Source organism: Fundulus heteroclitus, chromosome 23 (genome assembly GCF_011125445.2).
Source record: "Fundulus heteroclitus isolate FHET01 chromosome 23, MU-UCD_Fhet_4.1, whole genome shotgun sequence".
NCBI classification, from domain to species: Eukaryota; Metazoa; Chordata; class Actinopteri; order Cyprinodontiformes; family Fundulidae; genus Fundulus; species Fundulus heteroclitus.
Genome location: NC_046383.1, coordinates 10,551,460 through 10,575,520, shown reverse-complemented (window position 1 = coordinate 10,575,520; position 24,061 = coordinate 10,551,460). Strand labels below are relative to the sequence as shown.

Here is a 24,061-nt window from a genome sequence, read left to right as displayed (position 1 = left end):
TAAAATAACCGCCTCTTAGAGAGGATCTGCTGAGTGCCTTTGCCCAGTCAGGGAAAACGCAGCGCCAAGGAGCTGAACCACAGCTGAGTCATGCCCTGACTCACCCAAACCTAACAAAACGACAATCAGTTAGATCGTTTGTTCTTGCCCCTGTTCTACATTATGCACAACCGTACTGCAATCTTCCCTCTCAGAGTAATCACAGTGATGAGAGCCGTCAGAGAGCATCACGCTGAGAACAAATGTTCTGAGACATCCAGGTGTAGACACTTCGTTTACTACCACGCTTGTTCGGTCTGTTTTCATCTGTGTCCAAGTTTGATCAGATTAGATCAACTTCTGTAGTCTGAGAATCTTTTAATGAAGGTTTCCTCAGATTTTTAATGCAAAGTGATTAAAAACATGGAGGAAAATAAAATAGAGATTGTGAACTGGATGAAGAAATATTTCAGATGATCCATTAAGTTCAACTTACTGAACATGCACTGAAATTCCTCTGAAAAGTTTGGGAGAATATAGTCCGTGCCTGTGACCATGCAGCTGGACTACACTTTATTATTTTGGTGTCAGTGGCTCTTTAATCTCACGTCTGCAGTAGGGCTGTACGATTTTGCCAAAAATCTAAATTGTGATTTATATCAACCATAATTTAGATTTTTCTCTGGATTAACCAAAGGCAACAAAAGGCCTGTAGATAAAGATGTTTGTAAACAAGGATTACTTAAAACAAGAAATGTAACTGTTTTTATTTATTAGAGTATTATTATTCAAGAGAATAGCTGGATTAGTTGGATATCAATCCTTGTTGAACATGTTAGGTAAGTACAACCAACACACAAGTCTATGTATTAAACAGGCTGACCGCTACTTAATGCTATGATAAGATTCCTGAGAGGTTCTGGTAAAAAAAGTATAATCATATAAACACTAAAACAAGTAATAGAATTAGATTATCTCACTGCTGCAACTCTTCCCTTCTATGTGGAGACAAACCCACTTTAAAACATTTTACCGACAGCTAAAGGACGCGTCTGATCCATTAATTGTAACATAGCCAATAATTGCAGACCTTTGTGATTTGGAAATTGTGTTTTTTGAAACTGTGACTAGATTGCAAATGCAGTTAATTGTCCAGCCCTAATCTGCAGAGCTGCAAAATCCTGCTGCACATCTTTTAACTAACAAGTCTGAGCATACCTCACTGGTTTTTTAACTCCCTTCACAGGCTGCCCGTCCGTTTTAAGATTCTTTTATATGGTTTTAAGTCTTTAAATGGCCTCGCCTGGCCTTATGTGCCGCTCCGCTCACTTAGGTAAGCCGACCTTTCGCTCGTCAGTATAGAGAAGCAGCTGTAAGCTCAGGGGGGGATCTTCTCTGTAGCCCGTCCTAAACTCTGGAACAATCTGCTCTTACATTAGGCAGGCATCTTCTCTGGCAAATCTCTTTAAAAAAAAAAAAAAAAAAAAAAATGCTGATCATAAGTTGTTTAAGCTGCTTTTACGTCCATGTATTTTATTTTACCAACTGAATTTTACTGGTTCTATTAGTGTTAACTACATTTTGCTTTTAGTTTTACAGGCCATCGGCTTCAGGGTTTATTCTAATAAGGTGCTTTATAAATAAAGTTGGATTGAATTTAAGAGTAAACCAACTAGTCCCTCAGGTGAAGCAGAAGTATGTCTCCATCAGCTTATATAGCTCGTGTCAAAGGGCTAACATTAAACAGACTGATACAGAGAGAGAGGGGTCTGTGTATCTTCCATGTTCACCTCCTGCTTATTTCAGACCTTCACCAGCGAGCTCGCAGACACGTGGCCGAACGCAAGGAGCAGAGCAATTCCACGTCCTATCATGAAAGGAACAAAGGAGACGAAGACATAAAATAGTGGAAGTTCTCCATCCATGTGCTGCTAGGTTTTAAAAGGCCACACCTCTTTCTGAGGTTCCTCCTTTCAGGTCTCATTATCACGACTTTCTCAAACACAGCCATGTTTGCTTTCGTCTGAAACCAACTCAGAACCTCCGTCTAGTTGATATTGAGCCTAAAAGCCACGCCAAAGTAAAAAAACAAAACAAAAACAGTGAAAGCATGATGGCGGTGAGGACGTTGGACAAGGGTAGCCATATTTACGTGCTTAAACAGGGCATAAATGACCCATAGTGGTTAAACTATAAGAAGTAGGTGCAGAAGTCTGTTTTTGGTTTAAATTCTGACCAAAAGTTATTTTAGACCAAGTGGTGGCATCACTAGAGCTTGTACATCACCAGAAAGAAATACAATGTTTCTTTAACGTCACAAAAAATTAACACAAAATGAAGAACAACTACTGTGATTGTTAATATTTGGGATCATCTGAGTCAGAATATATCGTGTTAACCCTACAAAGCAAGCAGCAGTTGTTCAAGTAGTCTTACAGCTAAAGCTGTGAAAATGTAATCTCCTTGAAAAAGATTAAACTCTAAATTTTCGTAACCTCCCAAATCTAAGCTTTTAAACCCCAATTGAGAAAATCCGAAGGATAATGACAGATTCCTAGACGTGGATTTAACCTACAAGTCCAAGAAAGGATTTTTCTTTCCATTTAGGACTGTATTGACTCATCAATGCAATCCTTTGCTGCTGACACAGATGTTTGTGGTTGTGTCTTAACATGCAGGAATCCTCCCCATGACCTGTCCCTATATTTCCCCATTTATGTAAGGGCCTGACATTTGTTTTTTTTTTTAAACCACGCTCCATCCTTGAAGCTCATTATAGACACCTTAACTCTTTTAAACCTGCCAGAAAAAGTAAAAATTTAAATAATGGATACATTTTGGCCCAACCTTCCTACCTTCAGAGAGCCAATAATCTCAACTAGCTATATATATATATATATATATATATATATATATATATATATATATATATATATATATATATATATATATATATATATATATATATATATATATATATATATATATATAATAGCAATAACACCAAATTTAACACACCTGCTCTCCATTCACACCAAATCTTTGTAACAATAATGAGTCACATTAAAAAGGAGGGGGGAAATAAACTGCAATGAACCAATTAGGTATAAATTTGGCATCATCGCTCAGAGCTCCTTTTTGTGGTCAGACGTTATTTATCATTAATAGTGCCGAGTTATACTGTGTAAATGTATCATATCTTCAGTGTTGTCTGATGAAGAGATAAAATATTTCCAAAAATGTGAGGGGTGATCTCATGTTTGTGGGATGCTGAATCGGATTAAATGCATCATGACCTTTTAGCAGTAGCTGTGGCCACAAGCCATCAGAAAGTACCTTGAAGACGATGCAACTCACGAGGACACGTCTGATTTTGGAGCTTTGTTCTCCATTCGTGGCCAAGAACTTTCCATCTGACTGGGTGAGACTGAACTGTGAACACATTCAGGCTCAGATGTTGGAGCAAAGTGGCTCCGTTCCCACAAGTAAGAGCTGCACTAGGAATGCTCTTCCTCTTAAGGGCAGAGGTCCAGGAGCCTTATTGTTGCTTTTAATCACCACCCCTGGAAAACAAAATAGCTCCTTCTCATTTATTTGATTTTCTGCTCTTTTGTTGTTAAAGCCGTCTTAAAATGCCACTCCAACCTAGTATACGTCTGACATTGTTTTCTATTATACTATGACAAAGAACACAGTAATTGCAGGGCAATTTTTCCTTCTCTCTCTCTCAATCTATGAGACAAACACTCTTTGAATCAAGAGCAAAGACAATATCGTTTTTCAAACTTTTCTGACTGTGAATTAAGGTTTTATAATAAAATCAGCATTAAAAACGCTTAAAAAAAGAGTCAAAGACCAATTTGTGAGCAAAATCCATTAAGCATTTCCAGCAAAACATCAGCAAGCAGCCCTAATTACACTCTCGAATGGTTCGAAAGGCACGTTTTTAAAAGATGCTTCTTTCTGCTCTTCTTTAAATGGCAGAGACAATGAAACACATTGATTTGGCCTCAATCGATTTCCACTTCCATTCTTAGCTACATCCCCAAGCAAACCAAAGCCTGTAGCAGAAATAAATCTGGTCTACAAGACGATTTGAACCAAGAAAAGTCCAAAAGGAAAAACAGTTGAAACAGTTCCTATAAAAATAATAATTTAAAGAAAGCCCATTAAAAAGCATGTTGAGAACTTTTACTTCAAATATCCCATCATTGAGTCACATGAGATCAACGGGACTAGCCTTTAGGAAAAAAATCATGTTCAATTGGGTGCAATGTGGTGTCTTCTATTAAATATGGTACCCGCTAGTCTTTATGATCTCTTCTATTAATGATCTGCCAAGCAGTAAACACTGAAGCCAGCACACATACCTCCCATAACTAAATAATTCCACCCCCCAAAGCTGTTCCCAAGCCAGACGAGGTGTGCATTCCTGTCCAGCTTTCCAATACCGTGAAAGGAATCTGAAATTTCATCCTTCAGGTCCTCTCCCGTCCTAGACCCTGACTCTGCTCCTGTTCTGCTCCAACACGAGTCTGCATCAGTCTGAATACCAACAGAGACTCTGGAGAGGATTTCAACGACCAACAGGCCGTCCAGCACCGAAAGGCTGGATTCTATAAACAGCTCTCCGTCTAGTCTGGCTTTTCAGTGACATCGGAGCAGCAAAATGGATTCTTTGGCACTTATCAAAGCTGAAATGTGACAGCTGTTTTATTAAATCTGCTGGAAACATACTTTTGCCCCCCCACCTGTAATAAACATTGCTGTTCTCTTTCAACGCCACTTCAGTTTCATTTCTTCTCTTTAGTCTTGGTACATGTGTGCATTGGTCTGACAAACTGAGAAAAAAAAAAAAGATTCACAGGGCAGAAATTATCACACCCTGGAACATTTTTCACAGTATGTCTTCACAACTACAAACTTCTTGGCATTTAATTGGGATTTTATGTGACAGTAGCAACAGATTATTGTAAAGTAATAAGGAAACTGATGCACTGTTTTAAAAAGGGTATTCTAAATAAAGATCTGAAAGGTGTTTTGTGCATCATTATTCAAAGCCCAAGTCAATACTGCTGTAGAGTTGCAGGTTTTTGGGATCCGTCTCTTCCAGTTTTGTTCACCTGAAGACTGAAATCTTTGGCCTTTCTACAGAAAATAGATCCGTCAAATCAGATGGATAGGCTCTAAATATAATTTCACTAAACCTTGGCATAGATGCTTAACAGGATTTAGATCTGCAATTTGACAAGGCCATTCTCAAATACAACTATGCTTTTCAACTAGGGCCGTACGATTTTGCCAAACAAACAATATCGAGATATATTTCAACCATCATTGCCATTTAATTTTGACTTTTCTTTTTATAAAACTCAAGCAACAAAAATGATAAAGATATATAGATAAAGATGTATGTAAAAAAGGACGATTATAACATGAAATCTTGCTGTTTTTATTAATCAGAATATTTTTATTCAAGAGAATAGCTTGTTTAGTTGGACATCAATCCATGTTGAACATATATAGTGCAACCAAAAAACAAGTCAAGTTTTGACCGAGATTCCTGAAAGTTTCTGGTTAAAAACTATGATTATATAAACTCTAAATCAAGTAATAAAGTTAGATTATCTCACTAATGCTACTCTCTTCACTTCCACGTGGAGAAAATCCGCTATAAACAGTTTACTGACACCTAAAGGACGTCTGATTCATTAATTGTTACAGAGCCAAGAATTGCAGACTTCTGCAATTTGGAAATTGCTTTGTATAAAATTGTGATTATATTGCAAATGTGATTGTGCAGCCCTACTTTCAACTAAAGCATTGCACTGTAACTCTGAAGGTTTGTTTAGGGTCATGGTTCTCATGAACAGGGAACCTCTGCCATAGTTTCACGGCTGTGCAGCAGTTTTTCTTCCAGGCCTGACCGACATTGAGCTTCGTTCATCTTTCGATCACCTTTGACCAGCTTCTGCTTTAAAGTAGGGACGCGATGTTCAGGGTGACCTGCAGCATTAGTTTTCCTCCACAAACTATTTACATGTTCGCCAGAAGCTTTTATTTTTGGTCTCAGACAAGAACGCCTTCCTTCCCCTGTTTGCTGAGTAACTAAGAGGAAAACTAAACAGCCTCTTCTTGCCTTCTTTCAACAATAGCCTTTTTTTTTAATTCCACAATATGAGTACAGGCCAGATTTCTGGAGTGCACGGCCGTAAGTTGTCCTGTTAGCAGATTTACCCATCTGAGTTATGGATCTCCTGCAGATATGCCATCGCCCTCTTTCCTGTCTCAGCTGTTCCTTGGCTCCCAGCTTGTTTATTAATGTTCTCCAACAAACCTCTAAAAAAAACGTCCTGGAACAGCTGTATTTGCACTGAGAGGTGGAATCTATTTACAAAAAAACGCAAACAGTTTAGAAAATAATCCATCATACCCTTCAATAAAAATCATGTTTGGTCTTTTGAACATAACATCCAATAAAATGCACTGAAATCTGTGGCTGCAACATGACAAAACGTGACAAACTAAGAGGGGATGAACACTTTCTAGGCACTGCATTCACCAGTAAGGGAGCTGTACTTGAATCCAAAATGTGATGATTATTGTGGGAGGTGATTTGCTTATGTTGCCAGTCTTCTATCAATCACAGGAGGTATATGAAAAAAAAAAAAAAGGGACACCCACGTCACCCGAGGAGCCAGGAAGCTCAGATTTAGATTTTTAAGCTCCCACAATAACAAATCCTAAAACAAACACGTCTACTTTTTCATACAGTCAGTCTTTTGTTTAGTTTCAAAGTAAACCGAGTAATTTGAGGTTGCGTACCGTCGGCAGAGATCACAACGGCGGCCCTCGGTTCTACACACGACGGGCAGTTTTCACAATTCCCTCCGACCACAGCGACTCTTTGCCTTCAGGAGCGACCTCGCAGCTCCCCTTGCCGTGGTCTCAGGAGTTTAAACGTTGGGCAACGATTACATGAATGAGTTGTGAATGCCCACCCGAACACGTAGGCAGAAAAAAACTCCACACACGCCGCTAGTGGCGTGGAGAGACGCTGGCATCTGATTGCTGAGTCATCGCTGCAGCCGCACCAGCGCTGCTGCTGCTCCTCATCTGCTCCAACAGAGCCGATGCTTCACACCGGGAGGTTTCCCCCCCCACACACACACACACACACACCCCCTCGTTTCTAAAACGCGGCCCTAATCTACAGCACATTTTCCACAGCGGTGGGCCACATGAAAGCCGAGGAGCCGCATTCATTTTACGTCCCTTAACCCTAACTAGATGGGTCGCCTGATGTGAATCAGTCATAAAGTCACATGTGGCATCGACTCCAAATGCTGCGCAAAGTTTGACTAAAGATTGTGTGATAAATAGATTTAAATTGATTAATTCAAATTTATAATTTTTTTTTAAAGAAAATCTGGATATTATTTCGCAGATGTACTCACTGGGCTTCCATGAAGGGAAGAGCAGCAATGCTGAATGTATGTAAATACTTTTTTTTACCGCTTTAATTTACACATTTACTTTTTTTTTTAAGTTAGTTTGAAGTTACACAAGTGAAGCAAAGCCTGTAATTAGCTCATCGTGTAAAACTACTTTAAGCCAAAATTTTGCCAATAACAATAACTTACTTTACAAGCATGTTTCTCAGCTTGTTTTTAGTTACACTTTGAATTCAGGTCAACTAGAAGTGCTTGACATATAAGCAATTTTTTAAATAATTTCTTTCTTTGTGAAACAAAAAGGGGTAAAAAAAAATTTATTGCTCAGATTTGATTTAATAAGATTTCACACAGCCCTTTAAAAAGGTATATAGCGACATATGCTTATAAGAAAAGCCCAAAAACCATTTGATCATGACAAAATAAGGTTATATGCACCAAGCGTCCATCTTGATATTGTTTTGATGGCCCCTTATGAGCCAAAATAAACCAGTCTCTGGTGCAATGAACAGATAAACAGACATGGCTACATCTAGAGACAGCATCGCAGAACTATCATAAAGCTTAATTAATAAACCAGTATTAAATAATTGTAAAAGATGCCGGACTGAGCCTGACCCTCTGCAATGTCTCGCAGTAAAGCAGCAGCTGCAGCTGCTTTTTATCCCACCCCTCTCTCACTGGATCTTGGACCGTTCTTCATCGTTTTGTGTGGCGATGCTAACAACCATTAGCCACTTCCTTGTTTTAACCCCTGCTGCGCATGTGCAGTGCGTACTTCTGTTGTAATTACAAATAAACACCAAAAGCTTTATTTTCTAACAAACTGAGCAAAGACAAAGCATAAAAACACCAAAACAACAACCAATATGCCAGCAGGCAAAAAAAAAAAAAAAAAAAAAAAAAAAAAAAAAAAAAAAAAAAAAACTTTGTATGCAACCAGAGTGAGCTACTGACATAAATAACGTGGCTATTCGCCTTTAAACACTGGCATGTAACCCAATTTGACCTGAAATGTCAACTCATTCAACTCATAAAAAGTGGTTTAAAACAAAAATGTACCAAAGAAGCTGAGGATAACCCTCAGGTTTTCTTAGAGCGCTCCGACAAGTGCAAAATCAGCTCCCTCCACATCTATCCTGAGAGAATACGACATCAGCCGGGAGCGTCCCAACTCTTTCACAGATTTAAGATCATTCATCACTTCAGACGCCTGTGCCCTTTAAAAAGGAAATAAAAAAACTCTACAGCTGCAAATCAGATTACTTTCTGTACGGACCAGAAGGGCCTGACAGCAGACCCACATAAACGCACGGCAACGTTACAAAGCAGTTTGCTCCATCAGCAAAAAAAAAAGCTGGTACCTTGGATGGGTTAATTCCACCCATTCTCAGTCAGCTGCGTTGCCCTGAAAGGGAAAACGGGTTGCATGCTCAATGACCCGACTTTCAGATCGGTTTTTGGAAGCTCAGACTCTGACAAGCTGGCAAACTTCCCCTGAAACACAGAAGTTGACTCGATAGATTTAGACACTAATGCGAAAGTCAACAAGACAGGCAGATCGCAGAGTTAAACCGGGGATGTCTGCAGCCAGACAGTGGTTCTAGTGATCGCTCTGCAGTCAACCAATCTGGAATGTAAACGAAACAAAAATATCAAGTTTATTGTCTGAACAAGACAGCCAGCCCAGGCTGATTGGGAGGAGAAGAAAGGCACAGTGAAAGGTGAAACTGGCTTTTATCTGGGGGATCTGTGGCAGCTGCCGGCAGACATTTGACCTGCTAATGCATCACATTACTTTCAGGACGTGTGAATTCAAAAAGCCTTCAAAAAAAGGCTGCTGGTGTTAATACTTCAAGGATACAAAGGATATTTTGTTTCCTAGATATTATTCTATTTTCTATCATTTTCTCTACAAATTTTTAACTAAAATTTCAATAATAAGAGAATTTCTTCTTTTTTTTTTGAAGAAACATGACTAAATGGGAAATGCATGATTACTCCTGAGCCGTTTACTGCCATTAAAGATGTAAATTGCACAAAGACTGAAGCATCTTCTTCCAAAGTAAATCCTCTTCCAGAACTTTGCGGGACAGCGTCTTTCTGTCCGAATAGTGCGGTCAGTAAGGAAGGAGGTAGGAAAAGGAGCCTGTATGCTTCCTATCATAGCTCCTTTAGCATAGGGAGCCCAGAATTTATCGAAACTGAAATTTACGACAATGACCGTTGTCATTTTGCCCACGTTGGTTGTTTTTGTCCTTTTTTAAAGAAGTATATAGTTAGGCTATGCTCCTGTCCCTTTAAGATGCTGTGCTACACAGTCTGTAGTTATGTGACTCCACCCCATCCAGTCTGAAACAAGAGGTGAAAGAGACGGCTGTGGAAAACGGAGGAAAAGCGGCGCTAGAGTTGGTCAAGGACGAAGAGGAACAGTTTGTTTGTTTTCCAGTTAAAATGTACAGAATATTTGTCACATCGAAAGTAAAGGAAGGTTAAAATTTATGTGGGCTCCATTTTAACTACACATGGCTTTTTTTTTCTTAAGTTGTGCGTTACATTTTTCTGTCCGCTCTCCTTCTTGTACAGCTCTACCATCCCTTTCCACCATAGCGACACCTACTGTTTAAGAGCAGGACAGTATAGAGAGTAGCAAATTATACGGTAATAACAACAAGGCCAACATGTTGACGTCACAACAATTACCAATGCGCCAGTACTTTCTGATTTTCAGACGTTTTATTTGTATAGCCGGGTAAAATGACTCTCCTGGCTTGCTGGCAGATCTTTTGTAAATTATAAACACTAAATCTGGCAAAGATCACACTGCTACGTTTACTACTATCATAACTTGTCATAATAATGCAGTATCGAATATTTTCCTGGGTATCGATATGGAGTTTGAAATCTTAGTATCTTGACAACCCCTAGGTCTATATAAAGTGGAACTGCAATGCTTTTGTCTTATTTCCTCGATATCGTTGCCCCAAAAGCCCTTTTTTTACCCCTGTTCTGATGTGCGTCTGAGAGCCACTCGTTTTAATGTGATCTCTTTAAATGCCACAGAGTAACCAGACAACCAGCACTCACTCTATACCTTTCCACTCCACCCCGGTCGGCCATTTTTGTAGTCCGCTGGGGTTGAATCGTGTGGGTTAATACCACTGAGCTATATAATACACTGGAGTGCTGATTTTGGCGAAAAACTGAAGTCACTGGCCGCCATCTTGCTGCTCCCTACTCTCACAGAATCCCACAGGATTTGGTTGCAACAACAAGCAGTTTTCTGGCTGAGTGAAAACGTTTCACAGGTAATTCTACAGTCAGTGGATGTACTAACACTATCAACTACTAGGAAATTAGGTGCTGAAATATTTTACATGTTATTCATATTAAATATATATATATATGTATATATAAGTATGTGTATATGTATATATGTATATATATGTATACACATATGTAAATATATGTTTTTGTACATTGTTATTTATATATTTATAAATGTTAAACATATATCTTTAAATGAATAAAATGAAAAATATTTCAGCACATGACTTTCTCAGTACTTTATAGTTTTACAACATAACATAAAACTATATGGCATTTGACATTTTAAAAGTCTTTAGGCCCCCCTGAACATGAGAAAATCCTCGTTATTCGATGCTGCAGCGCACATATTCCCTAGTTACTGGGGGAAAATAGGGAGTACCAATATGGCGGCTGGTGGCTTCAAAGCGACTCGTTCTAACAGACGGCGATTAGCACTCCAGTGTATTATTTAGCTCAGTGGTTAATACACCCAACAACCAAACATTTTGACTTACCCACTGGTAGCTTTGCCGTCCTTCAGCTTGGACTATAAAAATCGCACTGAGAAATAAAAATGGCGGACTCACAAATTTGGTAAGCAGGACATCCATGACCTTATTTAGCAGTTCCGCAGCAAATACTGGGATTTAAATGATTAAAAAGGGGGGAAATAGCGAAAACTAAACAGACTGAATAATTTTGACCCAAACGGAGCAAAGATATCTACGCAGCACCTGGTTCCTACAGACTCCAAGTACACAACTAAATGTATTTAAGGGCTGAATAAGTGAATTTTGCATTACATGTCCCCTTTAAAACGTGGGCAAACTACTGCACAGGTGGGCATTAACTCATGTCAATGCTGTTTTATTGTATTGACGTGAGAGTGAGGATTACAACGGACAATGTGACTTGTTTGTCTTTGACTAAAGAATTTGGCAGGGCCTCTTGCGCTCGCTCACTAGGCAATGTTTAAAAATCACAGCTGGAAGCAGGGTTGGAGAGAGCAGCTAAAAAAGCTCTTAGAGCAACATAAAAAAAAAAAAAAGTGCCGTGCAGCCTCTTCTAAATAAAACCTCTGACTTTATTGAGAAATATGCAAACCTAAATCAGTTCAATCAAAATAAGGTATGCACCCCTCTCTGTGAACTTTTATTCCTGAAGTAAATTAGCAGTCATAACGCTGAACCGACAGTAAAAGTTTTATGCTTTTCCGTGTCCTGCTCGGCTTTTATTTCTGTACGTTTCTCTGCCAGACGCCATTCTTGGCTTCTTGAAAGCAGATAGCATCTGGAGCAGAAAGGAGGCCATTCAGATTATTTGTGCTCAGCGGTGCCGGGGAATCTTTTTACGCTTTAAATGAAGATAAAAAAAACACTCAAAGTGCTTCTTTGGCCAACAAACAAAAGGAGGCGTGATGATAAGATTTGAGGCCTGAGGTGTGGACTGCTGGCAGAGTAATGCTTCCATGAGGCCAGGCTGACCAACGCGTGGCCGTCTTGACGTCCAGCATTACGGAGAGCGGAGTCAAAGCAAGACGTCTTGCCCCTGGTGGCTTCACTCCCCGTTTATTTCCCACCATAACCTGCCTCTTATCTGCGAGAGGGGTCAAACTCGAGCCAGAGTCCTCAGAGACGGCCGTGTGATTCCAAGCAGATGGCAGGAAGAGCGTGGGCTTCCTTAGGAAAGGCTGCGTTTATATGAAAAGCGGGTATGGTTGTAGAGCATTTAAAAAAAAAAAAAAAAAAAGATTTACCTCACCCCGCCCCCTGCCTCGTGTGTGTGATGTTGAGATGGCGCGATAAGTGTCACCAGATGGCCACAAAAGCATAAGAATGTGTGTTCTGTGCTGCGTTACAGGCTGCGTTACACAGACAGCCTGACCTACGCTGTGCAGGAGAGTCATCCAAGTCCACCACAGGCACTCGCTCTCATGCGGCTCCTTTTAAAGCCTCCGCTTGCAATAACAGTCCATCTTGATCTTGTTACATGCCCAGGCAGGGTGCTGCAAGCTCACAAAACCTACTGTACTCCGGCTTAACGTTTGCACTTCATCCTTTTTACAGCACCGTCGCTCTTCAGGTCTGTGAATCAGTCACAGTTCAAAGCTCCGTTCTAACCCAGGGTCTGGCCACCTGAGCTCCGCCGCAGCCTAAAAAACATCTGACCTTTGTGGAATAAGAAAAATTTAAATAAAACCCGAGCGGGGGACAGTCCCACCCAGAGTGCCACACCGGGGGGAAAACCAACAAAACCCTGACAGCAAATAAGAGGGGAGGCTGGTGAGGTGGAGCTTTGGGCCGTGTGTGTGTATGTGTATGTGTGTGTGTGTGTGTGTAGAAAAAAAAAGAGGAGGGGGCATCAGGGTCAGGAGGTGGAGAAGATAGGAAGGGGAGGGGGGAGGTGCTGGAGTTGATTTTTAAATGTCAAGCAAAGCAAACACTATTATTACCTGAAAGTGCAAAATTTAATGTAAAAAAAAAAAAAAAAAAAAAAAAAAAAAAAATTGCTAAAAAGAAGTCCTAGGAATTATAAACAGCATTGTTCATGGCTGCAGTAGATATTTCTAGGGCTGAACGATTTTGGAAAATAATCTAATTGGAATTTTTTTTCTTCATATTGCTATTTAATGCGATTTTTTTTCCCCCAGTTTAATTTATCATGTCTTTTTAAACATATACAAACAACAAATCAATTTGTTTCCTCGCTGTGCGGATTAGTTGCTAAAACACCCACAGCATCTAAACTCAGAGCAGAAATGATTGCGTTCTGTCTACAATATATTTCAACCAAAATTGCAATTTTGACTTTTCTCTGCATTAACCACAAGCAACAAAAATGGCCTCTAAATAAAGACGTTTGTAAACAAGGACTATTTAAAAACAAGAACTTTTAATGTTTCTATTAATCAGAATATTGTTCAAGAGAACAGCTTTTAGTTGATTTGGACATCAATCCTTGTTGGACATAAAGTCCAACCAACAAGCAAGTCTATGTATTAAACTGATTGACCAGTACTTAATGCTCTGTATGATTATATAAACTCTAAAACAAGTAATAAAATTAGATTATCTCACTGCTGCAACTGTCTTCCCTTCCATGTGGAGGCAAACCCACTTTAAACATTTTACCAACACCTAATGGACGTGTCTAATTCCCTAATTGTTACATAGCCAAAAATTGCAGACTCTGCGATTTGGAAATTGCGTTTTTTTAAAATCGCGATTATATTGAAAATGCGATTAATTGTTCAGCCCTAGATATTTCTAAGATTTTATCTGAGCGAGTTCCCCTGCTGCGTTTCTTCTTTGTTCCTTAATACAAATATCAATACCTGACAATATTAGACCTAGATAAATCACACGATCGTCAGCTTATAGCGCGATTCGGCGGAAACGTAAAACATTGACATACATGCTGAAGCGAACAGGAGAATTCTGCGCGTGCATACGAACGTCCTTACTTCTTGAAGGCTTCGGCGGGGTTCCTCTCGCACTCTCCGGGCTGCAGCGTGCTCTGGACGGCCGGGTCGCGCACCTTCTCCTCGTATCCCGGCACCAGCCCGCCTCGGCACACCTGAGCCACCAGACTGCGGATGAAGGCGCCGACGCACAGCGTGTCCGAGTCGTCCGCCCGGCAGAAATGGAAGGCGAGGCTCTGCTTGTGCAGGCTGCGGTGGCTCCCCTGGGCCGACGTGGGCCACAGCAGCTCCGTGCACAGAGCGGTCTTCCCGCTGCCGGGCCCCCCCACCAGCAACACGCCCCAGGAGCCGCCGGATTTGGCGGACCCTGGCGGGACGCCGGCAGGGACGGGCGCACCCCCGCCGGGCACAGGCGGCAGTGGCGGCGGCTGCTTACTGGGCGTGCTGGTCACTTCGCTGAGGTTGTTCGTTTTTTCCTGGAGGCAGTGCTGGACCTTGTGGAAGACCCACTCTCGGCAGTAGAAGCGCTTTCCCTGCAGCAAACTGGTTTGGGCCATCTTGAACTGACGCTGCTGTTCCGCCTTGTCCTCCTGGTCATAGGGGGGGGGGCCCTTTACTTCTCCCCGGGCATTTTCAATTTCAACCGAAGCCAGCTGTAAATCTGAACATCCATTAGCTCAGCTGAAAATTCTACCCTAAAAAAAATAAAAATAAAAAAAAAATCCAACGTTGCTGCGACTCGGAGCGAACAAAGGAGCCTTTCTTCGAACGGCTACTGTGCGTTACACAGATTCTAGGTCAAAATCAAAAACGGCAAGACTGACATGGCGACTCGGACTGTAGATTTTCCACCAACTTTTTCCACAGCTTTCCCACTGGTTGAACTAAGCGCTCCTTGTTATTGTCCGTGTGTTGTCTTAGCATGGCGCTGGGCTGGGAAGGGCACCCGGCTCCTGAGAGGCACGCCAAAGCCAGCACGACTCGATGCGATTAGCCATGGGGGTTCCTCATATTATTCCACTGATGCATTTCAGACGCCGCTGACCAAAAGCCCGTTTCCATTACATTAACATGGACGAGGCGGTCAGTGCAGAGTCACTCTCTCTAATAACATGCTGCATCCAGCTCCTTCCCTGGAAAAAGAAGAAGAAGAAAGGAGACAGGAAATCCAGATTAAAACCAAAATATAATTCCACTGCAGCTGAAACTCACAGGTAGGCATCAGCTGGTTAAAAATGTACCAAGGTACACCCAAGAGCGATTTGCTGAATGCTAAAATGTTCCGTCCTGACGGGTTTTTAATGGTTTAAAGACGTTTTTAATGAGATGCTAGAGAAAGTGGAGTTTCTTCCAGAAAAAAAAAATAAAATAAAAATGCAGCGCAGCATCTTCCTCACCTGTTGCTGCACACTGCCTGGTCAGATGGCTAAAAGTAGGCTTCTACACTGCTACCTCACTTACAAAGAAAGGCAATTTGAGCAAAAAGCTGTTGGATGGAGACTAAATAAAGACCCCACCAATCCTGTCACTGCAATTAAGGTACTGCTGTTTGGAAACGACGTGAGCCGCGTCTGTTTAGTCTCACTAGCGGAGCAGAAAAATCAACTAATCTGCTGCTAGCTATTGGCTTGTCATACTTCTCTGTTACTCAATTATGATATTCTGCTCAACAGGCTCTTAAAACAATAGTAAATTAGTCTAAATATAAAAAACAATACACAAGTGTCTAAATATTAAAACAATACATAGATGCTACAGATTGATAAAACGTTCTTTTTTTTGTAATTGTCATTAATCAGATTTTTATTTAGTGCTCTCATAGTGGCCCATGCTGTTTCCTAAGTGATCTACTTTATTACTCAAACAGTGTACATGTAAAAAAATAGGACATACGCTGCATAAATGGAACTAAAAGTAAGTAAAATTGTGTTTAAATTTGTGTATTTGTCCTTAATTTGGCAAGTTTTAAATGATCTGCCAATGGAATACGATTTTATATATCTAATAATCTTATTTTAGGGGTCAAAATGCTCATTCTGTTGGAACGTAATCTTATTTATCTGCTCAAATCAAGGACAAATAGACTAATTTCAAGACAATTTTACTTACTTTTAGTTCCACGTTTGGAGTGTAGTGTATTTATCCATTAAAAAGCAAACAAAAACACAGTGAAAACAAGATTATTTCCCTCCTGCAGATAAAGGTGGACTCCCCTTACAGCTACATAAAGGTGGGCAAACTGGTTTTCAGTGCTTTCATCCTCCACAACCCACATCAATGCCTGCCTGCCTTGCAACTACATTCTTGGCAGGGTTTTATTTTTTTTATTTATTTTCTGTCCAGTTTCTCCAGCCTCTCCACTGATCCTCTCTTCCTTCCCATGTGGCTTTAAATGCCAAACAGTCCACATCCGTCCTGACCTATGCGAGGAGGGGACTTTGCAGAGTGGAAACACTTTGAAATGCTATTTTCAAAGTGGCAACAAATCAACTAAGGAAAAAAAAAAACGATATATAAATGCATCTCAGCTGATTACGAGCATGAAAACGCGAACACGCAGCCTTGCAGGTTACTTTGTGAGGCTGCCAAACAACCAGACTCCCTCACATTTCCACCTTTCTGCTTCCCAGAGGCGCCTGTTTGCCACCTACAGACAATAAAGCTCCAGATAAATCACGGGCCAGCTCCTTTAACGACAAAACACGCGTTTTACACCCATTATCCTCCACGAATTTTAGTCGAGAGGGCAGCAGAAGTCTTTTGTACGTCCAGGCAAACCTCCCCCTGTTTTTTTTTTTTTTTTAACAGATACACACACCTACGGTGGCTTTTTAAAAAAACCCAACAATAGACCCCGACTAACAACTGGACGCCCTTTAATGAGGAGCAGACGTGCTAAACGTCACTGCGTTCAACGGCGACTGTTCCTTCAACTCCACGGGAACCAATTGTGGAGCGTTTGGCCGTTTTTTTTGCCCCAGTTTCTGCCGTCGGTAACGAACGACAAAACGGGCTTCCTCTCACCTCGCTCACGGTCTCCTCTCTTCTGCTTTTCGGGGTGTGTGGCTTCCTCCGTAGGCTCCCTTTAAATCCGCGTCCAAACCGGACGTTCACGCGAACAATGGTCGATGCTCAAAGCCTGGTTCAGAGCATCGGGGTATCGCTCGGCTTCTTTTTCTTTCAGTCGGTCTTTTCTGTCGGCGGTCGGCTCCTCCTGCTGCCCGACACAGCTCCACAGCGAGCCAGCCGACTGACTCTCTCCGCCTCCGACCACCCCAAATAAATTCGGTGCGCGCACATGCCAACGGTCGCCGCAAGGCCCCATGGGACTTGTAGTCTTACGACCCAGTCAACCGTTGTTTCTGTTTAGTGTTAGAAATTGAAGAAAAAAAAAAATACTTGACAACCGCAAAACACAGCAGCAAAGGGAAATTCATCAGTTGATTAAAACCTAGGAAAACATACAAGACAGAAGTATACAGAGGCATGAATAAATAAGGAATATTATCACATATTTGTGGATACCGATCTTGCACTGTTGTAAACTCTAATATTTTTGTCACTGTTGTTATCCAAAACGGTAAATACCATCCATCCATTCATCCACCTGCTTGCCTGCATTTTAAATGTTATGATAGCAGTGAGTTAAGTAAAAAAAAAAAAAAAAATTATATATATATATATATATATATATATATATATATATATATATATATATATATATATATATATATATATATATATATATATATATATATATATATATATATATCCTATATTACCACTTAACACCTGACAACTTTAGTCCAAACGTAGGCTTTTAAACACATAAAAAAGCCCATGTTTAGACTAGAATTAACAGGTCTTAAGAGGTTAAGATGGCCATGCTGTAAATGCATGTATATCCTTCTTCATTTATTTATCTTATTTAACCAAATCAAGGAAAATACACAAATTTCAAGAAACAATTGCTTACTTTTTGTTCCTTTTTGGCAGTGTAGCTATTTACCATTGATATTAACTCACAAATATATATTATTAGAATTCTGATGAAAATCAACAAGAGGGATCATATTTCTCCTATTTTAGCTTCCCTTCATTAGCTTCCTATTAAATCAAGAATATAATTTATAATTCTCCTTCTCACATATAAAGCCCTTAATAATAAACTCTGTCATATATCAGAGCTCTGATTACCCCGTATGTTCCTAACAGAGCACTTCGCTCTCAGACTGCAGGTCTGCTGGTGGTTCCTAGAGTCTCTAAAAGTAGAATGGGAGGCAGATCCTTTAGCTATCAGGCTCCTCTCCTGTGGAACCAACTCCCAGTTTTGGTCCATGAGGCAGTCACCCTGTCTACAATTAAGACTAATCTTAAAACTTTCCTTTTTGACAAAGCTTATAGTTAGAGTGCTGCTATAGGCTTAGGCTACTGGATGACATCATGGTCTATTTCTCTCACTCTGCTGAATTCTCCTACTGTTCTCCAATTTGCATTGATAGTTGATATTTCAACTTTTAACTTTTTGTTCTCTCTCTTTTTTTCTCTTATTTTCAAAGAGTTTACTATCTTTGAATTGCTTGCTTTAATGTTTGGATCTACGCAGATGTTGTGGGTATTATGATGGGATAGAAATATATGCTAAACTGACTGAGACTCATTAGAAGCAAGTCTGATCTGAATATGTGGCATGAAATAAAACGAGGGCTCCAACGAGCTTAAATACATCAAAGAAGCAACTTTCTACCACTTTCAAGTGTAATGTAGACAACTGAACTGTAAGGTGTGGATAAACTTTGTAGAAGCTCCACACTGATAGCTTCAGATCTTCATCCGATCACATTCCACTTCTGGAAAAATTAGTATTCCTAAATATGTCTGTACATGCATGCAATGAAACCCCACTTCTGTCTTCTCGTTCTTTACTGGTGTCACGTTTCCCCCTCCTTAACTTGACCTTTTGCTTACCCACGCTATTGTTCTCTCTCAGCACAACCTCTGCCTTTTCCCAAGGCGATCCGATGTGTAATGCTGAACCATGAAATTGGGCTCCTACAGGAAATCAGATCTGAAGTGGAACCTGTCTTCAGCACCAGATTGAATTATCTCTGTGAGCACAGTCAGCATCAGCCGGAAACATACCGCCGGTTATTACAACCTACGGCTGTGGCACCTTAAAGTTGGAGAACTTCTTTAGAGAGCGTTCAACAAGATGTAGGATCAGCAGCCTCGGATTAGATCAAAACGCATCAGCCTGAAAAGCCTCAGGTTCAGGTGAAAAGGAGGACAGCTTTGACTGAAGCGTTCCGGCTACATGTTTCTTGTAGTCGTCATTTGCAGTGGGAGCTGTACTGCAGCACTAATTTATTCAGCTAAAGTAGAAAGCTGCAAATCAGTGTATTAAACTTTGCAAAATATCTGCTATATTTAAGAAAGACTGCCAACACACTCAATGCATATGGGGATTTTACTAATTCCAAGGCTGCAGCACACTGAAACAAATAAATTGGACATATTATAAGATCGCAGAGACTCCCTCCTGCATGTTGCTTTTTATGTTGTTTTTCTGCAGAAATGTCTGTGGGGATTATTGTGACACTGACAGAGGAGAAAAAAAAAAAGTAAGTTCAAAAGTAAATTTCCAAAACAACATACCAGGGTTGTGTTCACATCAGTGGCAACATCTGGTGTGTCATCTGGGAGGTGTGAAGCACATCTCAATTCGTGGCTCGACCATTAAAGCGAGCCACCTGGGAAGGTTTTTATCTCTTGTCAAAACTTGGTTCATTAATTTTTAGTGGTTCAAATAACCTACAAACAACCAGCTGGTTTGATTTGATTTAACAGGAAATGCATCAAGAGGAACATCTAAAATGAAGACATCTCCAAAACACAGCCACGGTTCAAGTTAATGCTGCGTTATTAATCTTCTGACCAGTACAATCGTTAAAGGATCAGAAGGCAAGGGGAAAATGTTTTAAAACTCTGTTATAATTAAAAGTTTAAAACTTGTGTCGAGGCATTGTGGAAGAAAGATCCCCAGAATAACTACGTCCACAGATTTCGTGCTGGCAGTGGGAGGAATTTGCATGCCACAAGACATTTAACGGCATTCTGTATTCTGTGCCTGTATCCTGTAAAATATACTTGATGAACAAATATGAAAAACATATCTGGAAGACCAGCAAACAATTCTGAACTCAAATATGAACTATGTGTTCATATGAACTATGTGTTGGTCAGTTGGTCTTCAGATAAAATCTGAAGACCAACACATAGTTCATATTTTTAAAGAGGAAGAAAGTTGATACAAGCATTCAAAATATTTTACAAATAAAGTGGGAAACTTGTGGCGTGCATTTGTTTTTTAATGCATTTCTGTTAAGTGCATGTGTCATGATTTCCAGGCATTTGTATTTTGATTGCCTTTTGAGTTTTGAGTTGTAATTTTTTTTTTTTTGGAGATTTTTCATGGCTCTATTGGCTCGCTTTTTATTACAGTAGGCTGACAGGAAGGGGGTTGAAGAGGAGGAGAGACATGCGGCAAAGGACCGCGGGTCCTCCATACATGGGTCGCGCTACCTGCTACGCCACTAGCGTGCCCTGAGTTTGTAATTTGACAAATTATTATTTTTGCTTTCTTTAGTTATTTCCTTTAGCTCATTCTTGGAATTGTGTTTTTTGTTTCAATTTTTTTTCTGTTTATATTTCTGGTTCTTAGAATTTTACCTCATACTTGTGTGGAATATGTTCTTAGGCTCCATCCGAATACCCTTAATAATAGCACCTAGCTCCTGTTCCTTGACATTTTACTGGGTCCACAGTAAGAACTCCATTGTGGATAGCAAAGGTGCTTCAGACTGCTGTGCTGAATTTGGACAGCCTTTAAATGCGACGTCATTATGTGACGGAAACGCACATGGATGATGCAAGTCAAATCTGGGCCTACGGCAGGGGTGTCAAACTCATCTTGGTTTAGGGGCCGCATACAGCTTTATCTGATCTCAAGAGGGCCACACAAGTAAACTCACTGCAAGATTAAATAGAACTAATAAATGTGGACTTCTTGTTGATTTTTATATTAAATTCATTTCACTTTTACACAATATAATATGAATAACCTCAGCGTTTTTAAGAAAAGTATGTTCAATTTCAACAATACTTTTACTCAGTTAATCATTTACTTAAGTGCATTATGCATAAGAACTGATCGCAGTGATTGTAAAATGTTGAAAAACATTTATTCACATTTTTTGGAACTTAAAAACACTGTCCTACATGACAAAATACATCAAACAGATAAAAATTAAGAACTGATTTAAATTTTTCCACACCTGAAGCTTAATCTGCTGATTAAAACACAGCGCCCCTCGTGGACAATATAGGAACTGCATATTTTCAATTAAACGAAGTACATGTTTTTTTCAATAATTGTTTCATCATTCTCTTCCTTTTATCTCCTCTTTCTTTCACCTTTTGTTTTTTTTCTTCTTGTTCTTCCTTTCCTCTCCTACTTTCCCATTGTAGTGTCCATATCATTTGAGATATTCCCCACATGAATCATTATAAAACTATTCACATTCATAAATCAAGCGGAGCACTAAGGCAAAAGCAGTACTGCTCCACTTGTGAAAGTCAAATCTGATGAGCTCTTTTTGGCATTAAGACAACAATTATTATTGCCACATTGCCAGACAGGACACTGAAAAAAAAAAAAAAAAAAAAAAAAAAAAAAAAAAATATAAATTATAATGATAATGCATATAGCCACAGGGCCGGGCTAAATTGTTCGGCGGGCCGGATCCGGCCCGCGGGCCGTATGTTTGACAACCCTGGCCTATGGCCTTCTGAAAATGAACTACAAAGTGCTCACTCTCTTCTCTCCGGACATTTTCGTTGATTTCTGTGAGGGGGCTGTGCTTATACGTCATGTCCCACAAAGGATTGTGGGATACCTTAGCACTAGTAAGGGACGTTGCAGGGTTCCTAGGCAAAAGTAGCCATGGGAGGGAGCATACAGGCTAATTTTCCTATCTCCTTCTTTACTGACTGCACTATTGGAACATTACTTATCATGGCGACCGCTGACGTACTTCCGCTTTGGCTAAAGAGTCCTTGCTCTATAAGGGTATTCTGATTGAGCCTCTGTTCATCCTTTGAACATTTTGTGTTGTTCCTGGTCGATACTTTCCTCGGTGTCCTGCCCTGTAAACCTTTTCATTCTGCCAGCTGCTTCACATCCCCTCTGATTGCTCGCCCTTCATTCGCTCCCAGCTGTTCCTCATTTCTTCTAATTAGCTCTTCTGTTTGCTTATCATTTCTCCAGCCTGCCTCAGTATATGCTTGCTGACTCTTTACTGGCATCGCTGGTTTCTTCTGTTGACTTTATGCTTTCTCTGTTGTTAAGCTTTTATGTTCCCTGTTGCTCCAATGCCTTTGTTTTCTGTTCTGTCTGTTTGTTTTGTTTTTTTCAATTACTCCATGCTGATCCAGTTTCTGTGCTTTCTGCCAGATTTCCTTGTGTGAGGTTTTTTCTCTATTTATTACATTTATTAACTACACTTTGAACTTGGGCCCTCCTTAAACCGAAACATGAAAGAGTCTATATCTGATTATGTCTTTTGGGTAAGGAAGTGCATTAGCGTTCACCATAAGTACTGTTCTAATAGTGCAGCCAGTAAAGAAGGAGGCAGAAAAAGGATGCTGTATGCTTCCTTTCTCAGCTAATAGGAACCTTGCGATGTCCCTTACTGGTGCCAAAGGGCTATAGGGAATCCCAGAATCCTTTGTGTGACATGACGTATAAGCATAGCTCCCTCACGAAAATGAACAAAAACGTCCTGTGAGAAGAGAGTGAGCACTTTGTAGTTCATTTTCAGAAGACTGTATGCCCGGATTTGACTAGAATCATCCATGTGTGTTTCCGTCACGTAATTATGTCAGAATTAAAGACGGTCCGAAATCGGCACCGCAGTGCGAAGAACCTCTCCTATGTATGTAAGGTCAGGAGCTAGGAGCTATAATTAGATGTATCTGGATGGAGCCAGTATGCCAAATCATTTTCCTTTTCACTTGAACGGTTGATATGTGCAGCTCCGCCACCATTGCCATAGGCTACTGACCGCTTAGCTAAATAATGCCTTCCTTGTCTAACCTGTCAGTTGAGGTAGTGTGCCATGTCTTTGTATGTCTGCAGTTGGTCCATCCTCTTTCCATGTTCAAAGCTTGGTAAATTGTTTTAATGACAAACATTTCTTTGAATTTCTTTGCAACTTTCTCCCTGACCTATCTGCCCTGTTTCTAGCTTTTGATAATGCTTGGGTTCACTTGTTTTATAACAGACCTTCACAGAACAGATGCATTTATACTGAGAATTTTTTTCAGTTTTTCTGCTTTTTCTGCTTTTTTTTTTTTTTTTTTTTTAGAACATATTGAAAACTATGAATCAGCTCCATTCACTCTTAACACAATTCTTTGTGTTACTTTGTTGTTGTTTATCACATAGAATTCCAACAAAATGAAATAACGCTTGTGGTTGTAACAAAGTGAAATGGCAAAAGGTTTGTGCGGTGTCAATACTCACAAAGCACAATGATGGTTAGCTTTTCAAATAGTTGCTATTTTTAAATAGCAACGTCCATGACTCATAATTCTCAATGGCAGAACCTCTATTGTGGTCACCATACTCAGCAATACCAATATTAAAAATGTCTCAACAAAACCACTTTATCAATTATCTTGATGAATGGTTCATAGACGAAAAGAATAATTACCAGATGATAAACAACACTGACTTCCAAAGCAGTAGATCACCAACGTTTAAAACACTATTCTAACTTCCTGTAGCAGCTTAACCTTGCCTGCAAGATGAATTCTTGCGGTATTTGTGCGTTCACAA

General features: G+C 40.1%; 1 protein-coding gene across 1 annotated transcript in view; it reads right to left on the bottom strand.

Moving 5' to 3' along the window:
* The window catches only part of LOC105937729 (ankyrin repeat domain-containing protein 50), a 51,455-nt gene extending 34,000 nt beyond the window's left edge, over positions 1-17,455 (bottom strand). Inside the window, exons 1-2 of the mRNA XM_036127779.1 lie at positions 17,188-17,455; positions 14,206-15,296 (exon numbers count right to left, since the gene is read on the bottom strand). Coding sequence (XP_035983672.1) covers positions 14,206-14,720 — 515 coding nt within the window. The 5' untranslated portion in view covers positions 14,721-15,296; positions 17,188-17,455. The remainder of the gene's footprint in view (positions 1-14,205; positions 15,297-17,187) is intronic.
* Positions 17,456-24,061: the final 6,606 nt, after the last annotated feature.